Source organism: Molossus molossus, unplaced genomic scaffold (genome assembly GCF_014108415.1).
Source record: "Molossus molossus isolate mMolMol1 unplaced genomic scaffold, mMolMol1.p scaffold_m16_p_8, whole genome shotgun sequence".
Lineage (NCBI taxonomy): Eukaryota > Metazoa > Chordata > Mammalia > Chiroptera > Molossidae > Molossus > Molossus molossus.
Genome location: NW_023425402.1, coordinates 33975646 through 33994783, shown reverse-complemented (window position 1 = coordinate 33994783; position 19138 = coordinate 33975646). Strand labels below are relative to the sequence as shown.

Sequence of the window (19138 nt, the reverse complement as noted above, 5' to 3'; positions counted from 1 at the left end):
TGTAATCAACATGATCAAAGTTAAATAACAGATGTGAAGAAAGGAAATAAACTAGTCCTTACATTCATTGTTTAAAACTCGGCCAAAAAACAATTTAATGATGAAACAGTCTGGTGAAAGTGTGATAGTACAGAAGTTCTGTCTCGGTGGAAAGCTTTTGATCACTTTTCAGATACATCAAGGAAACACAAACTACACTGATCTCTTGATATAATCTGCTTTGAAAGGCAGCTGAATACACCTCCTCTCGCTGAACAGCTTTCTTCAAGGACAACTTAAAAGTTTAACTTTTTAAGCTAAGACATGTTAGCTTAAAAAGTTAAACTTTTTAAGTTGTTAAAAAGCAATGGATAGGAGTCATGTTATCAGCAGACACTAGAGAAAAGTGGGTGATTGATTCCTATGTTAAGGCTGACCTCAAACACCAATTGTTTAATAAATTGAACTTAGTACCTTAGACATTCTGTGAAAGGAATTAAGAGAGGTCCCAAATAGGGAATGCTGTTTCTTCTTGTAGCATCCCTTTAACAGTTCTAAAGGTCTTTTGGAATAACCAACACTTTCTCCTGTTTGGGAATCACTCTCTATCCACTAAAAAGATAATAAAACTAAATCAAAGTTGGCTGTTACTCATGGAGCTGTGCAAGTAGCTATCATCAGGAATTTAAGATGGCATATTTTTCTTGAGTAGAAAACATTCAATTAGATTTGTGTAGCACTTTATTCTTCTCTTGACTACACAGCATACTAAGCAGTAACTTATAATATGCTACCAAGTCTTCTCTGGCTACTGGCAAAGAAGAAAGCTTGCAAAAAGTTTACTATCATAGATTTCTTCATGGGATTATATATGAAAAAAAAAAAATTCTGGCATCATTCTGGACATCCAGCTCACATTATCTATAGGGCACCCGGGATTCTCCATATGTCACTAAGGTTTCTAGAAGAGGATCCCTAGACTATCAGAATGTACAGCATTAGTATCATTGATTTTAATATCACTGATTTCTCACAGAGATATTGCAGTTTAAATTGTATCAGTATCAGAGGAATAAGCACATGGCCAGTAAGTTTGCTCATTACCTAGATATTCTAAGAATGTCCCTCTCTAGACTCTCCAGTAATGAGTGGTGAGAGGCAAGTAATATCAACAAACTTCACATGTAGAAAGGATTTAGGGTGAAGAACACTGGAGAAAATCTTGGAATACAAAGAAGCCGACACCATGGTGCCCTGACAGCACCCTGCAGGGTGGTATTAACTTTTGTGATTTACTGATTGTGGGGTTGAAGGGCTGGAAGATGGACATTTTTTGACCTTGTGTTAAGCACTCTCAACCTTGTGTTAATGCATTCTCCTCAAAATCCTGGGGGGGGGGGGGGGGCTGGCCCACCCAGGTGTATTGGGTGCTTCATTTGCTTGTGAATAAGGGTTTGTTATCTTTTGGCTTCAAGGTCTCTTCCTGTAAAAAGCAAGAGACGATGCTAGGGTGTATGCAGTAATGCCATCTCAGATATAATTTACTTAAAAATACCTGTGACCTGGAGGTACCAATCTGCAAATAAATGGGACTGCGTCCAGAGAACTGGAGCACTTGCTACCGTGCAAATCTCCCCCTCACTCCAAGCAGCGTGTGCTTGTACTTTCATTGCGTTGCACGGATCCCAGCAGGCCAAGAGACAGTAACTGATATTTATCTCCCCTCCATACAAAACAAAATAAAACCTGGTACTACGCTGAAATAAAGCTACATATGTATTTAAAGTATAGGATTTTAATGAAGACTTAATCATGGATTCTTATCGTTGAGACAGGAAAATGTATAGACTTACCAATAAGATTAAATTATTTTGACCAGATATATTGCAATTACTTGTACAAACAAAGGATACGTGGAATAATTATTCATCCTTATTTATTTTAATTATTTTCTTTTGTCTTTGTGAATTCATTAAATATATGAATAAGAAAATTAAATGCCATTCAATATTCTTGTAACAAAACAACTTGGAAGGGTTATGTAAATATTGTATTACTCTGATAATAGATTCAAGGTCATGCAAGTAATGTATTGCCTAAATGACCACAGAGATTGCTCTTTTATTCTGCAGTGCTAAACTGAATTACTAGGGCAAAATGTTGAAATAGCATTTGAGCTTCTATAATTTTAAAATGTTGGAGCTTTTAAAAAATCCTCATGGAATTCACATCACAACATGCCTTACACATTAGGTAATGCAATTTTATTTGGGATGTAACCTGTTGGCATCGTCACACACAAACACATTAATCATGCTGACCCACAGATTCAAAGAAGAGAATGCCACATCCCACTACGTTATCATCTTCCTGTTGCTAGCAGGCAGCTGAAATAACTCAATGTGCTTTGAATATTTAGACCAAAGAAATGTAAGAAAACATCTGTCACTTACGTTTTTGAGTCATCCCATAAGACACAATAGGGATTCAAAGTGCCCTAAAAATAAACAGAAGAAGAATAAATGTATCTTGAGTACACTCATCAAATATTATAGGATTGTGTGAAATGCAAACAGAATGGCAGATTTCTTATCTTGCAGTAAGATACTTTCAATATTTCACCTCTATTTTTCTTGCATTAACACTTTGCATGTCCTTTCTCATAGATTCGATGACCCATTTCATGAAATTCTAGTCATAAAAACAATTCATTTATTCCAAATACATAACCTATATTTCGTTTTTTTGAAAATTGAAAGTGATGCTCTGATATACCACAAAGTCCATATTTTGATGATTTCTATTTGATTTTTTTTTCTCTAAAATATTAATTGGTGAATTGTTCCCTTTAAGAAGACAAAAGTATGTACAATGTATCCATCACAGTGAAACATTCAGTATTCTACAACCACCACCACATCCACCTCCTCTGTAGTCTCTAGTTGGTCAGCTTCCTAGAGGCAAAAGATAGTTGCATTAGTTGTCCATTTCCAGAGTTTGTGGACTTGCAACACCTTCTAAATCAACAGATCATATTTGCATAGGGTCACATCTAATGAAACTCTGAGAAAAGAGCACTAAATTTTTATTTGGTTTAATAATTATGTATTTAGTATGACCTTCAAGATGACAAAATGAATTTTCCACCCTGGATGATCAAGGGAAGTACTTTCTGTTTTGAAAAGAACTAATTGTTGGAAGGTTTTTTTTAGAAAGTTTTTTCTGCCAGTCCACATTCATTGGTTCTTACATTGCCCTTTGGAACTAACTTAATGATTCTTCCTTTATGTGATCTCTTCAGATATCAACATATCCAATCACATCCCTGAAGAGTCTTCTCTTCTCTATTAAACACACTCTATTGGTGTCAAGCTCTCTCATCTTCCATGTGACTCATTTCCTGGAGCACATACTTTGAACATGTGTTTAGAAACTCCATCCAGTTGTGTCCTACCTGTACAGAACAAGGCAGTATTGCTGCTTCTCCAATTTAGGTGTCAGGTTCTGAATACTACAAGATAAGAGTGTGTCAGATATTCTGGTAGTCTCTTCCCGAGCTTGACAGATATTACCCATACTTAAAATCTCTTAGGAGCTTTTTGAATCCTGATTTGGACATCCCACAGAGTCACCATTGCTTCCAAACTTTGCTTCATTATAGGATTAAGAAACAAACATGATATATTTTCCTCAGCCAAGAAAGCCATTGATAAAATGATGAATAGGCCAAGGCAAGTAAAAGTTACAGTCCTGAATGAAACAGGCTATTGGCTCCTCCCACAGGTGGATATGCTCCCTGAGCATCAGCAAGCTGTGAGCTAGCCCTCATTCCTCAGTCTTGTCCACTTGTAGGTGGTCAGTGGGGTATATGTGCAAAGCAACATCTTTAAAAGTCTAGGCAGGATCTTTGTAAAATGTTGCACTTCTAAGTACTGTTTTCTGGATTCATTCTAATAAAAATTAAGCTCACTATTCTAAAATGTGTGAATCCACCCCCATTTTATTTATTATTCATTTTAATTGGGGCACTTAACTAACTCCAATATTTAAGCACCAATGCCATTTTCCAAAATCCTTCCAAGACCATGTATCCAAGGTAAGTATCCCACTTTTTACCAAATGCTCATATCCCTTGACTGTTCTCTTAGAGGATAAAGACACTCCCCTGAGAAAGGTCATAGTCTTATAGATTTTGATGAGGAACACAAATGTGGAATGTTGATATAACAATAGGAGAGACATGCTCATATAAATGTCACTAGTCATAATTTACTGTGTAAGGGACAGAGAGCATCATGGCCTGTGTTACCTAGAGCGAGGTTCATGGGAGAAGTGGCTCCCGATCTGGATCTTTCAGGAGACACAGATACAGATGGTCAAGGGAGGGGGAAGACAATGGTGTTTCAAATCGGTTTCTTCCTCTGTCCTATAAGACTGTCTGGTTTTACCTGAAATTTTCATACAGCTATGGTTTCTTAAGAAATCTTCAAAATAGATACAATATTGTATCAAAGTTATGCTATATTTTTCCAGAAATTTGTTCAAAAGAGCTCAGAGCACATTACAGACAATAAATTATCCTTGGAATATCACAATAAACGGTATGGGAGCATACATTTCATGGATATAGAAGCTACGTGTAGGGGAGATAACAGGTCCTCTAAATCTGGTTCACTCCTTCCAGTAATGTTTGAGTTAGATTCACTTAAATTTCTTTATAAACCAATACAGGATTCTGATTATAGGATTAACATTTCAAAATTAGAGTTCATAACAGGTTACAACAGGATAAAATAATTTAGAAGGGAAATATTATATGAACTTAATTGTGTGGACATTTCTTTACTTTTTACTCCTTTAACCAAAGTGATTTCCACTTTCAGATGAAAGTATAAGGATTAGAAATACTTCTGCTCTTATTTCATGACTTTATCAGTCCTCAGTTTTATCCTGTACCTTCCTCACCCCTCCCCTCTGAGATGCTTCTCTCTCAGTCTTTGTGAAAATTAAAAAAAAAACAAAAACAAGAATATCCACATGAGAACATCAGAGGCTCCAGGATGCACCACTCAACCTTGTGTTTCTACATCTGGGACTCACACGACAGACACGCCTTTGTGAATATTCATCCTAGTATGGTCACCAACATGTAAGCCTGTGAGCTGAGTCAATTATTTAAACATTTGAAATTAGGAACAATAAGCAGAACAAACAAATTAGAGACATCTTAGTATCTAGAAAGAGCACTCACTTAAGGAATATAAGAATGTGAGATGGGACATAAAAAAAAAGGATGAATTAATTCTAAACATAAAAAAAATGACTTAATTGGTTTTGCTGGGAAACCATTTGCAAAATATTTGTTATAACTTCCAGGTACTTTTCTCAGTGGTACTCTGCGACAAGATCTGTTATGAGGAATGTACAGGAAATCAACAACAGGGGGGTTCAGCAGAGAACAGTAACTAAATGCAGTGGCATAAGCAAGAGGCAAACATGTGAGCTACAGAAGTAGATTTAAGATGTGCATCGAACCAAGAACAAAAATTTCAGGGAAATGAGAGAAGTGGGCTAAAGAAGAGTAATTTACAAAGCTGTCAAAATAATTGACACAAAATATTAAAATTGCACATATTAAAAAACTTGTGGAAAGGATATACTATTCTTGAAAAACACATTTTTGGAGAAAATGTGTATGTGTGTGTTTTTTTCTCATGGCTCCATCTAAAATAGCATAGTTGAACTCCTGTTAAAATTTCTACTCACCAGCTTTTAAGCATTTAAAAAATGTATCATGACCCAAATTTCCCGATTACCATAAATGCTCTATACACCACTTTTAGGCATCTTTAATAGTCTTTGCTATTTCCTCTTACTTCTCTGTTTCAACAACAACCAAACCAACATGTCTATTTAATAGTAGAATACATTACAAAGTTTGTCAATATATTTCTATGGGTGGTTTTCTCTTTTCCTTTGGTCTGCATAACTTTTCTTTCTTTTTTTAATAGAGGATTTGGCATTCTTTCTAGTTCAAGCTCAGTGATTCTAGAAGAACATTCATAAGAAAATTCTTGTCTTCTTTCAAAACTATTTTCTAATCCTTTTCCCCGCTATAGAATGTTAATCTGTACTATGATGAAAAGTAAATCACATGAGTAGGAAAGGCTGGGAAGTAGATGATTGCAGTTTTGTATATTGGGAAGGATTCACTAAGATAATAATATTTGAGCAAAGGTGTGAAGGAAGGTAGTTATAGAAAAGATGAGGGTGAAGTCACAATAAAAATGAAGGGAAACAAAGTTTCTCTAATTAACCTTGGTATTTTGTTATGTTTTTTAATCCTCACCTGAGGATATTATTTCCATTGATTTTTAGAGAGAGGTGAAAGGAGGGAAGGAGAGAGAGAGAGAGAGAGATACTGATGTGAGAGAGACCCTTCAATTGATTGCCTTCCATACAACCTGTCCAGGGCCAAGGATGGAACCTGCAACCCAGGTATGTGTGGAACCTGCAACCCAGGTATGTGCCTTTGGTCCATGCGGCCTTTTGGTCCATGAGCTGACACTATAACCACTGAGTAACACAGGCCAGGGCATCCTTGGTGTTTTTAAGTTCTGAATATATTTAATTCACATGCCATCTTTATTACAGTCTTGATATCTTAATGTTTGAAAAGAGTTTTCTCTGGACCTACTCTAGAATCAACTGAGATGCTTATTAAAAATGTAGATTCCTTGACTCCATAAATTTGGAGATTAGGGCTAAACTAGGAACATGGCTTCTAATCCCACTCCCATAATTCTTTGTGTGTGTGTGTGTGTGTGTGTGTGTGTCAATTTCTTTTTTTTTAAAATTTTTTTATTAATTAATTTTTGTTACAGATGTTTCTCCTTTTCCCCCCTGATTCCCCCCTTCCCCTCCCTCCCTGCCCTTTCCCCAGTTTGTTGTCCATGTCCACTGTTCAAGCATAAATGCATATAAATTCTGTGGTTTATGTCTTCCCCACCACCCCTCTATTTAGGGGATTGTCAGTCTGTATCCCACTTCCGCGTCTCTGGGATTACCCCCTTCCTCAGACTGTTATGTTCATTATATTCCACAAGTAAGTGAGATCATATGAAACTTGTCTTTCTCTGTTTGGCTTGTTTCACTTAGGATGATACTTTCCAGGTCCCTCCATGTAGTCTCAAAGGATAAGAGATCTTTCTTTCTTACAATTGCGTAGTACTGCATTGTGTATATGTACCACAGCTTTTTTATCCACTCCCATAATTCTTATCCACACCAAATTTGGAGAATTACTGCTCAAAACACACACAACAGAAATAACATAGTTAATTTACTTTGTTTTTCTTCAACTTTCAAATGCTTAGTGCTAATATGCCATAGTACATTCTGAATTCAGAAACCTCTTCACTTTTTTTGTACCTTTTATACTTCTCCTGAAACACAAATACCCTCTTGTCTATAATGGCCAAGCAAACAAATAAACAAAGCATCTAAGAACATGAAGAAGGACAGTACTTCATCATAAGTGTTTCATCATTTCTACACTTGGACCCAGACATCCCAGGATCATTCTTTCTGTCACGTCTTCCAGTGAACTGCACACTGACATTCTGAATGTGAATGGAAGACTGTTCACTACACCAGCTCCTTAATTTTCTAAATTGTAGACATAAAGCCATTACATTAAAATGACCTGGATTTTACTAAGATTATTCTTTATTTCTCCACCATAGTTTGTCATTATTATATAACTGCAATGATAGATTTTAGGGAATCCTCGAGAACAGGTCCAAAATGACGATCTTTGAAAAGCTAATTTATACCCTGCTTATAATTCTCATATTACTTGAGAAAACACAATTTAAAAAAAATATCAGGAACACATGCGAGGGGAAGTAAGATCTCAGTAGATGTACATTATTCTATCGTCCTATCTATCACAGGTCACTAAAAGCTGATCAATGAGAGGGAACCCTTTTCGGGTTATGTCCCAAACTATAAATAGCTTTATAGGCCCTACATGTGTGATAGACTTCCCAAGTAGATGGTACAGGTGAAAAAGATACAATATGAAACTATTCAACAGTAAATAATCTAGTGAATGTTCTCCAAACCTCTTTTTAAGGTTACGGTAACTACTGTTTCATAATTTAGTCTTTTAAAATAAATTTAAAAAAAACAAAACTAAATCTGGGTCTCTAGTTTTTGTTTGTTTGTTTGTTTGTTTTTTTGAGGGGATGGCAGATAGGTTTATGATGTATAAAAAGCCTCACTGAAAATCTTCTATTTAATAGGAATTTGGAATTTTTGAATGGATACATTAGGATTCTACAGAAAGTATCACATCGAGAACCAGTCAAACCAAGGAGATGGAAAAGAAAGAGCTGGCTTTGACTAAAGCAGAGTGACATAAAGGCCACGGAAGTGAGAAGTGCAGAATATTGTTTGATCAGAATGAGTACATTCATGTTACAGAGCCCTCCTCAAGGAGGTGGCAGCTGTTTAATTGGATCACAAAGAGAGGGCATATATTTAATTCGGCTTCTGCTATATGGTTTACTCAGTAGCTCATATTAACCAGATGATACTACTTTTGTGGATGGTAACAGCTTGCTTCTCTAATTTCTGAGATACATCACTAACCTGAATATACATTATTTCTCGATGGATATTTTCTATTTGACATATGGAAAACAGTAAAAAGTAGAACCACTATCAGTAATTATTCATATGTATATCCTGCAAAGAAAATCACTGCCTCCACATATATGTCTTAGAACATCTTACCCACATATGATTCATCATTTCTAACAATGGTTGCACAGGAGTCTGGTGTACCTTTCAACAAACACATGGGCAAAAACTCTCCAAGTATTTTTCTATGAATTGAAGTGCAAAATAACATTAAGAAACAAATACCTAAATAACTAGATTTTTTTATGTATATAACATACACCACCCTAAGTTTTTTTCCTTTTACAGCCAAGAGAATACAATAATGTGTCCTAATAATACTCGTAGGGGGTTGTCGCAGAGACAAGGGCTGGCAGAGGGTTTTCCATGGCTCCAGTCTCGTGGCCGCCAGCAGAGAAGTTTTGCTAAATTGCTTCAGTTGTAAATGTATATTTACAACATATCTGTAAACGTTGGAGTTGTCCCTGATCTCCAACACCTGGTTCTACAAGGCCCTTCCTGTGGCTGCACAGATGGTACTATCTTGTGGCTTCCTATAATTTCCCTTAATATCCACCTCCACTTTACATGGCCATTCTCACAGTCTGGTGAGTCCTTTAATCAGGATCCCACAATGCTGGTGTAACAACCAGCAGGACAAAATGTAATCTCTAGTTGCTAATTGATTTTTATTGAATAATGTATCATTAGTGTTGTAGTATATCTGATTTAAAATGACACTATTAATTTATACATATATATTATCTTCATAATCTAAAAATTAATTTTGGAATGCTCCAATGCAGGGATATTAGTTTCCTATTGCTGCTGTTATGAATTACCACAAACTTAGCAGCCTAGAAAAACACAAATTTATTATCTCGCAGTTTCTGTAGATCAGAAGCCTGTGTCTCTGCTGAAGAGATTAATGAGGCTGAAATAAAAGCATTGGCAGCACTGAACTCCTTTCTGGAGGATCTGGGGATAAATCCATGTTCAGGCTCATTCAGGTTTCAGCAGCATTCAGTCCTTTGCGGTTACAGGACTGAGTCCACATTTCCTTAACCAGGGTTGTCTTCAGCTTTTAGAGGCCACCCAGATCTCTTGGATTGTGGCCTACTTTCTTCATCTTTAAAGTCAACAATGGCAGTTGAGTCCTTAGGTGGCTTCTCTCTGGCCATAGCCATAGGTGAAGGTGGCTCATGTGTTTAAACTAGACCTACTCAGATAATCCAGGATATTTCCCCATCTCAGTGTCTTTACTTTAATATATATAAATTTTTGGTGTTACATTGGTTAATTAAATAGACTTCAAGTGTACAAGTGTATAATACACAATCTATATATTGTATTGTGTGTTCACTACCCATAGTCTTGTCCCCTTCCATCACCATTTATCCCCTCTTTACTGTCTTCTACCTCTACCCCCACTTCCTTTGGTAATCACCAAACTGTTGCCTGTGCCTATGAGCTTTTTTTTTTGTTTGATCCCTTCACCTATTTCACCCAGACCCTCAACTTCTCTCTGATATCTGTCAGGATATTCTCTGTATCTATGAGTCTGTTTCTATTTTGTTTGTTTTGTTGATTAGATTCCACATATAAGTGAAATCACATGGTGTTTGTCATTCTCTGACTGGCTTATTTCACTTCGTATAATATCCTCTAGGTCCATCCATGCTGCTGTGAAAGGTAAGATTTCTTTCTTTTTTATGGCTGATAGTATTCCATTGTGTAAATATACCACAGCGTTTTTATCCACCTACCTAATGATGGGCACTTGGGCTGCCTCCAAATCTTGACTATTGTAAAGCACTACGATGAAAATAAGGGTATATATATTCTTTCACATCAGTGTTTTTTTGGTTTCTTCAGATATATTCCCATAAGTGAATCATTGGCTCAAAAGGCAGTTACATTTTTTATTTTTTGAGGAAACTCCATACTGTTTTTCATAGTGGCTGCACCAATATGCATTTCCACCAACAGTGGATGAGGGTTCCTTTTCTCCATATCTCAACACTTGCTGTTTGTTGATTTACTGATGATAGGCATTCTGACAGGTGTGAAGTATTATCTCATTGTGGTTTTAATTTGCATTTCTCATCTTTCATATGTACTGGCCATCTGCATGTTCTCTTTGGAAAAGTGTCTATTTAGGTCCTTTGTCCATTTTTAAAATTGGATTGTTTGTTTTATGGTATTGATTTGTTTGACTTCTTTATAAATTTTGACTTCTTTATAACCCCTTATCAGATGTATAATTGGTAAATATATTCTCCCATTCAGTGGACTGTGTTTTCATTTTGTTGACAGTTTCCTTTGCTGTGAAAAAAAAAGTTTTAATTGATGTAGTCCCATTTGTTTATTTTTTCTTTTGTTTCCCTTGCCCAGGGAGATATATAAAAAAACATATTGTTATAAGAAATGTCTGAGATTTTACAGCCTATGTTTTTTTTCTAGGATTTTTGTGGTTTTGAGTCTTACATCTAAGACCTTATTTTTATGTATGGTGTAAGGAGGTGATCTAGCTTCATTTTTTTTTATATGTACTTGTCCAATTTTCCCAACACCATTTATTGAATAGACTGTTCTAAGAGGAAAATTTATAGGAAAACAACCCTGCCTCAAGAAGCAAGAACATTCTCAAAAAAACAATCTACACTTACACTTAAAAGAGCTAGAAAACAAAATAAAACCAGCAAACAAACCCAAGAGTAAGTAGAAGGAAGGAGATAACAAAGATTAGAATAAAAATAAATGACATGGAGACTAAAAAATAAACCAAATACAGAAGATCAATGAAACCAAGAGCTGGTTCTTTGAAAACATAAACAAGATTGACAAGCTTTTAACTAGACTCAAAAAAAAAAAAAAAAAAAAAAAATAGGCAAGGACCCAAATAAATAAAATCAGGAATGAAAGAGGAGAAAAAATAACAACTGACATGACAGAAATAACAGAAATACAAAGGATTGTAAGAAAATATTATGAATAAATACATGTCAACAAATTGGAGAATCTGAGTGAAATGAATAAATTCCTAGAAGCATACAATCTCCCAAAACTGAATCAAGAAGATTCAGATAATCTGAATAGACTTATCACAACTAATGAAATTGAAGTAGCAGTAAAAAAGAAAAAGAAAAAAACTCCCAGCAAACAAAACTCCTGGCTTCACAGGTGAATTTTACCAAACATTCAAAGAACTAATACCTATCCTTCTCAAACCAGATCCAACAATACATTAAACATATCATACACTATGATCAAGTGGGATATACTCTGGGGATGCAAAGTTGGTATAATATTTACAAATCAATAAATGTGAAATACCACATTAAAAAATGGACAAAAATTACATGATTATATCAATAAATACAGAAAAAGCATTTGACAAAATCCAGAACCCATTTTTGATAAAAACTCTAAGCAAAATGGGAATAGAGGAAACATAACTCAACATACCAAGGGCCATATATGACAAACCCACAATGAACATCATACTCAATGGGTAAAAACTAAAAGCATTTCTCTTATAATTTGGAACAAGACAGGGAAGTCTGCTTTCACCACTCTCGTTGAACATAGTACTAGAAGTTCTAGCCATAGCAATCAGACAAGAAGAAAAAATAAAAGGCATCCAAATTGGAAAGAAAGAAGTAAAACTGTCATTATTTGCAAATGACATGATATTATATATAGAAAATACTGAAAACTCAATGTTCTTAATTTTAATCACATCTTCAAAGTCCCTTTTGACATGTCACATACATATTCACAGGTTCTTGAGATTAGAATGTGAACAACTCTGGGGGCCACTATTCTGTGTACTATACAGGGATTGATAATCTATATGGACCAGAAGACCAATCTGGTCTGCTGCTCATTTTTGTAAATAAAATTTATGGCAGAGTCACGCTCATTTGTTTACACGTGTCTATGGCTGCATTCACACTGCAACAGCATAGATGAGTGGATGGGACAAAGATCAGTATGGTTCACACACCTAAAATACCTACTATGTGACTTTTAACTGCAAAGTTTGTTGAGTCCTGCTCTAATAATAGCATAATTATTCTAAAATCTTTTTGAAGTACATTAGCTATGTATTATGAATAAAAATAAACTGAATTTAAAAGGTAATTGAGAAGAATGCTTACTGAAATTTAGAATTTAGGATATACTCCCAAAGAACTGCAAGTAGAAAACAATACTATCTCAATTTCAGCTGTTGGCAGAGCCATTGATCTGCTTGTCTAGTTAGCATTTCATGACTCTTCTATACAAACTACTGAGAGCTTTACAAGGCAAAACATCAGAAATCTCTTCCATGTGGACAAAAACAAGTATAGAAAAATAATTTTAAAAGTAAAGGACATAAACATCCTTTGTAGAAATTATAGATGCATAGACTGAACTTTTAGCTTTGCCAAGTGATTTTTAATTTCTTAGGTTGTTATCAACCTTTGATATTCATGAAAGGACCAATTGATGAATGTTGGAATCTCTTTTCATTGTTTCTCATGCTTATCTCATGTTAACAAACATGTTCATTACAGTCTTTCATTGTGTTTTCCACTATTATTTACCAAGACCATGGCTCATGATTAATTTTAATTTATGCATATAAAACAAACTCCTAATTTGTTATATTGATTCTATTAGTAAGCAATGAAATATAGCAAAAAAAAAAAAAAAAAAAAAAGCCCATCTACAAGTTCAAATTTCCATGAGATCTTTTATGAATATGACCAATTTGATAATGCAAATGAACCTGATGCATTTTTTTTCAGTCCTGAAATACAGCAGTGTTACCCTAACTAGACCATTCCAGTTCTTGCTCAGAAGAAGAAATCAAAAGATTGGTGAGATTAGATTGCACAGATTGTAGGCTGGCCCAGCCCAATCTATCTTTCCACTAGAAATGGAAAGACAGAAAGATATTTTATTTGGAAAAATAATGCATATTATGGCTTGCAAAGTTAATAAAACACAAGATAACTAGAATGCATGCATTTTCTTATTCTTCTAACTCATTTTAAAGGTAAGGCTGTTATCCACCTTAAAAAGTCACAACAGGCTCAGACCTGTCATACCCAAGACATCCTCATGGTGGGTATGTGTACATGTGCCTGCGTATATGTATATGTGTGTACATATAGGTCAATTCTAGTCTACTTATTTAGGTTTCAATAATTATTTTCAATAAAATTATTAATTTTCCTGCCCTGGCCACTTTGGCTCAGTAGTTAGAGCATTGGCCCGCAGACCAATGAGTCGCGAATTTGATTCTAGTGAAGGGCACATGCCTCGGGTATGGTTCGTCCCCAGCTGTGATCAGGTCATGTGGGAGGCAACCTGTTGATGTTTCTATCTCATATCAATGTTTTTTTTTCTCTCTCTCTCCCCTTCCACTCTATCTGATGATAAACAGAAAAATATCCTCAGGTGAGGATTAAAAAAAGATATATTAAATTTCCTTATGCAATAGAGAGCCTAACACTATCAAAAAAGAAACCTTAAGTAGTATGAAAAATAAAATTATTTTTATGGAAAGAGCAAACTTGATATTTCTTCAAAGCAATCAGTTGCTATACCTGAGCACTAAGGATACAAACCCTGATTCTATAGGTCATAATAATAAAGCCATAAGCAAAAAAAGGAAAACTAAACTAAGAATAGTATATGGCTTATTAATGATTTATGAGCTGGTTAAATCTACAATTGGCTTGGCTAAATACAATTTGGAATTTCAGAGTTCTATATTCTAGTACCTATTTCTACCAGTTCCCTAGGATCTTAATATATTTAGCATACTTTAAATGGCATTTGTTAAAAAGCTTTTTTAAAGAACACATTTCATTTAGAAAATGTTAACAGGATTTTCCCTAGACTCATTATAACTATTAATTCCCATTCTTCATTTTTTTCCACATGGTATATGAAACAGATATAATTTGCAAGTCATTATTCTTTTCTTATCTCAGAAAAGTGCAGCAGATACTTTTGATATAAGAAAATTGGTAAAAGTAGACTAGCTTAATATTAGAAATATATCTAAAATAATTCAATTTTGAAGCAATAACGGTGACCATATACATTTTAATGTACACACATATAGTTATAAGGAAATTTTAGCTTTTATCCATTTCACTTTTCATATATAAGACATGTCTTTTCTTCACATTTTAATGAACACCATTATATTTCAGTATAGATTCTTTTGATTATGTCCTCAATAGAAACAAACAAAAATCGGTACATAGAACATCTCCTTATGAGACTGGTAATAAATATTAAGATACTCAATAAGTCAGTCATATATTTCTTCCCTCAGAGAACAAGAAAATTTTCCCCAAATCTAATTTGGATGGTAAGTATATAAATATAACATGCATTAGAAATTCAGAACAGTAGAGCATGAACAACTGTATGTATTGTACACAGAACAGTTGATAGGTGTTTATAAAATAGGGAAGATATGAAAGACGCCACTGTGTGGTTGTTAACTGTGTGGCCTCTGGGGAGCATGGGAATGAGTGAGAACATTTCACAGTCTTTTCTTCTTCAGCATAAGCTCTTCTCTTTCCCCAGCTCCTTTTGTAACGAATATATCTATATTGTTTTAAATCTACGTCTTCTGAAATGGAGGTAGTATTGTTTTAGGGATCTAGTCAACTCATTCAAGATACTGAAAGACTATTAATTCTAAGTGACTACTGATAATTATCTCATCCTTCTTATATTCTTTCATTGTCACTCCAGTTTCTAGCTGCTGCTTGACAAAATTTATTGACCATGCACTCTGTTTGCCCCATGTAGAAAATGTTTCCTACATGGTTTATCTCTTTTGTAAAGCTGTTCAAATATGCCTCTAGAAGAGAAAAGTTTGGCCCAAAGCTTACATCTATTCATTTTAAATAATTGTATTGAATTAAAATTGTGAGACTGTTTTATCAGTACTATTTTAGAGGTTACTCTTTCTTTAACTCATGGAAAAAAGTCATTTAATTAACATGGTCTGATGATTTTATCTTTATATAGGAAAGTTTTGAGAATGTTCGTTTATAGGGTGCTTTTTCCTTAAGAAATATGGTAAGCAGTCTGACACTCTTGCTTTTTCAGTAAGCAATTTAAGGTATTAATATCTCTTACTATTTTTCGCCAATACTTATAACTGGATAGACATTACCAAGATAAATAACAAACACAAACAAATAAGAAAATAAATATTTTTATAATAAATTTTGTTTATTTTTTTAATATTCACCCAAGAAAATATTTATTTCATTTTTTTAAGAGAGAGAGGGAGAAATATTAATGTAAGAGAGAAACATCAATCACTTGCCTTTTGTATGCAGCCTGACCAGGGATCGAGCCACAACCTAGGTGTGTGCCCTGATTGGGAATCAAACCAATCACCTTTGAGTGCATGGGATGATTCTCCGACCAACTGAGCCACACTGGCCAAGGCTAACAAATTTTGACCACACAAAGAAATAAATTCTTTACTCAAAAGCACTGTTAAAATTATTTCCCAGTTTTCAGTGCAGTGATGAGATTATGGCTATTCTAAGGTTTGAGGAAGTAGATATTGTAGAGATGAAATACAGCCTCAAAGTTAGATAGAATCAGTATGGCAAAAGTGGTAAAAGACCTAATAGTTTAATTAGTAATTATGATGTTTAAAAATTATTGCAAAGAGATTTGATATTTTCACTAAATAATCTAGGAAGGCATCAAATGTACCTTGTTAAAAGGGGTTTACAAAAGATAATTGTCATTTTTTTTAATAAAACCAAGGCTGATCTTTTTTTTAAGGAAAAATCAGAAATTATAAAATAGCAGAAAATACAAAGGTTTTGTAAAACAAAGCATGTGATTATAAATTCCATTATGTCATTCACTGAGCACATAGATTTGGGAAAATGACAATCACTTTGTGCTTCTGCTTCTTATATGTAAAAGTCAACTTCATAGAAATTTTGAAAGGAATAAAAAAAAAACCTATGTATATGCAACACATGAGTGGCTTACATTAATATAGGAAGTATAAACATATAATTAGGAAAGCCTTATAGGAATCACCTCCCTTGCCCCTACTCATCAATGACTTAAGTATTCAAAGTGATTATGTAAAGAATAAGTAGATATTTTAAATTTTTACATAAGGCTGAAGAAGATAAAAAGAATTTCATAAAATAATATGCCATTTTATTTCTATAACTAGATATCTTCATATTAAATTGCAACTCTAAAAAAAGTCTAGAAAATGTGTTCCAGTGTTATCAGTTAAAGTATGACCATTAATATTCTTTACAAGATAAATTCTACAAGCAAGTGAATAATACTTACATTAGACAAGTGAGCGAGTTCTATCTCCAGGAACGAATCAGTTGTTTTGGGTTCAGGTCTTATTGTGACCACGATGATTTTAGAATTAATGACAGTATAATTTCTGAAACAGAGTAAAAATGATTAAAAGGGGAAAGAATTGATGACAAACATAAATTCCTACTACTCAATACATGTTGGGAGAGCATGTTGAATAAATGTATCCTATGCAAAAAAAAAAAAAAAATAGGGCAAATAGATTTAAAACATGATACTAAAGTGCTATTCATGGAAAGAACTATTCATTTTTTGTTATGAACAAACCCTGTGAAGAATTAGAGCATTTTGGGGAGTGGGAATCTATTGCTAACTGCTACCATTTCAGATGCAGGAAAGATGAAAAGGCAATAGCACTGACAAGCTTTCGATTACTGACATCTGACTCACCTATGAGAGAGCTGGACTGCAAATTTAAACTTTCAGGCAATCTTTACATGAATATAATCCATGGATCTCAAGGTGAACCAAACAGTTATTTTTTGTTTTTGTTTGTTTGTTTTCTAGGAGACCAAATATTCTTCCTGCAAAGGGCTATCTTGGCATTTAATACTATCTCAAAATTCATTAAGATGAATTTGTGGTGTAGCATAAAAACAAGCAGAGTTTAAATATAAACAAATGCAGTTGGTAATTATTGACCCTCGTTTATTTCAGCAACAGAGAGTGGAGGCCACTTCTCTATCTCAATATGCTCAATGTAAGGAACATATTTGCCTTTCAAGATATCTTGCCAAATACAGTTCACTCACAAAGAAGTTTTAAAGATAATTTTATTTAGAAGCTGTAAAAATTATACATAAATATAAACATATAAAACTGAACCAACTCTTTCTTACACAGATTTCATTCAACATTTTAAAAATTCTACACACCAACTATTATTTAGAATTGAAAGATTTCATTGTACTTTTAGCTTTTTAAAATGAAATATATATTTTCATAAATATATAGAGTATATATATATATATATATATATATATATATATACACATATATAATATAACATGTTTTCATCCCTCCTTTTTGATTTAATATAAACCATCTTCTTTTCCATAGAGCATGTACTATTCTGGGGAATTCACAACAGTTTTCAAATACAAAGTCATTTAATTTTCTTTTCTGTTGTTTAAGGCATTATTTACAGATAATGCACTTCATCAAGTTTAAGTGGGCATTATGATGCTTTGGGTAATTGTACATTACCATGGAAGCCCCACCAAATTAAGACAGGCAACTGCTCCTTCACCCTCAACAGTTTCCTTGAACCTCTTTGTACTTGATCCCCTTGACCCCCCCCCCCCCATGTTTCCAGCATTTCATTTAAAACTAATAGAGTCAATCGATGGTAAGGTTCATTGAGAAGTCTATGATATTATACAGATATTTTGTGTTATTTAAAAAGTTGCATCAGTTGATAATACACACACACACAAAAAAAAACCCTCAGAAATTCATAAATTTGTACGAAGATCTCTTTGTGTGTATAGACATGTAGAAATTTTGACCCTGGGAAACTGGACTATGGAAAGCAAGATAAAGATAAGTAGTTAAGATAAATAGTCTTCCGTAGGGTATGTTACTGTTCACCTGCTTCTCACCTGGCCTGATGGAGATGGTCCCTTGAGGGTGGAGTCTGCCCTACAGCTTTCGTTGTGTGTGTGTGTGTGTGTGTGTGTGTGTGTGTGTGTGTACTTATGTATTTATTAGCTTATTTAAAATACAATTGGGAAAGGAAGCATGTCAATATATTTATGCAGGTGGATGTTCTTACCATATTTATGTGAGTACCCCCTCACTTGGTGCTACTAACATGTACCTATTTCTACCATAGACTCCAATAATGCTATGCATGTCCCCTCCCACAAGATTATAAGTTCAATGAGGGCAATATATGTACCTAGCATTTATATAACCTCATTTGCATTATGCTTGGCATATTTTAGTGCTAACACATATTTGAATGTCTTATTAAATAAGCACATACTAAAAATTCAAACTTTTGATCAAGTCGATTTAAAATATAATTATAATATCATGGTACTAAAATGCTTAATGAAGGAAAAATAAGCAAATTTAC

The 19138-nt window shown here is 34.2% G+C and overlaps 1 protein-coding gene across 2 annotated transcripts in view; it reads right to left on the bottom strand.

Annotated features, from left to right (window-relative positions):
• The window catches only part of ADGRB3 (adhesion G protein-coupled receptor B3), a 689955-nt gene that overhangs the window by 278552 nt on the left and 392265 nt on the right, over window positions 1–19138 (bottom strand). For both annotated transcript variants that reach the window (XM_036248276.1, XM_036248277.1), the window contains 2 exons: window positions 17023–17125; window positions 2433–2476 (listed from right to left, as the gene is read on the bottom strand). In XM_036248276.1, coding sequence (XP_036104169.1) covers window positions 2433–2476; window positions 17023–17125 — 147 coding nt within the window. The remainder of the gene's footprint in view (window positions 1–2432; window positions 2477–17022; window positions 17126–19138) is intronic.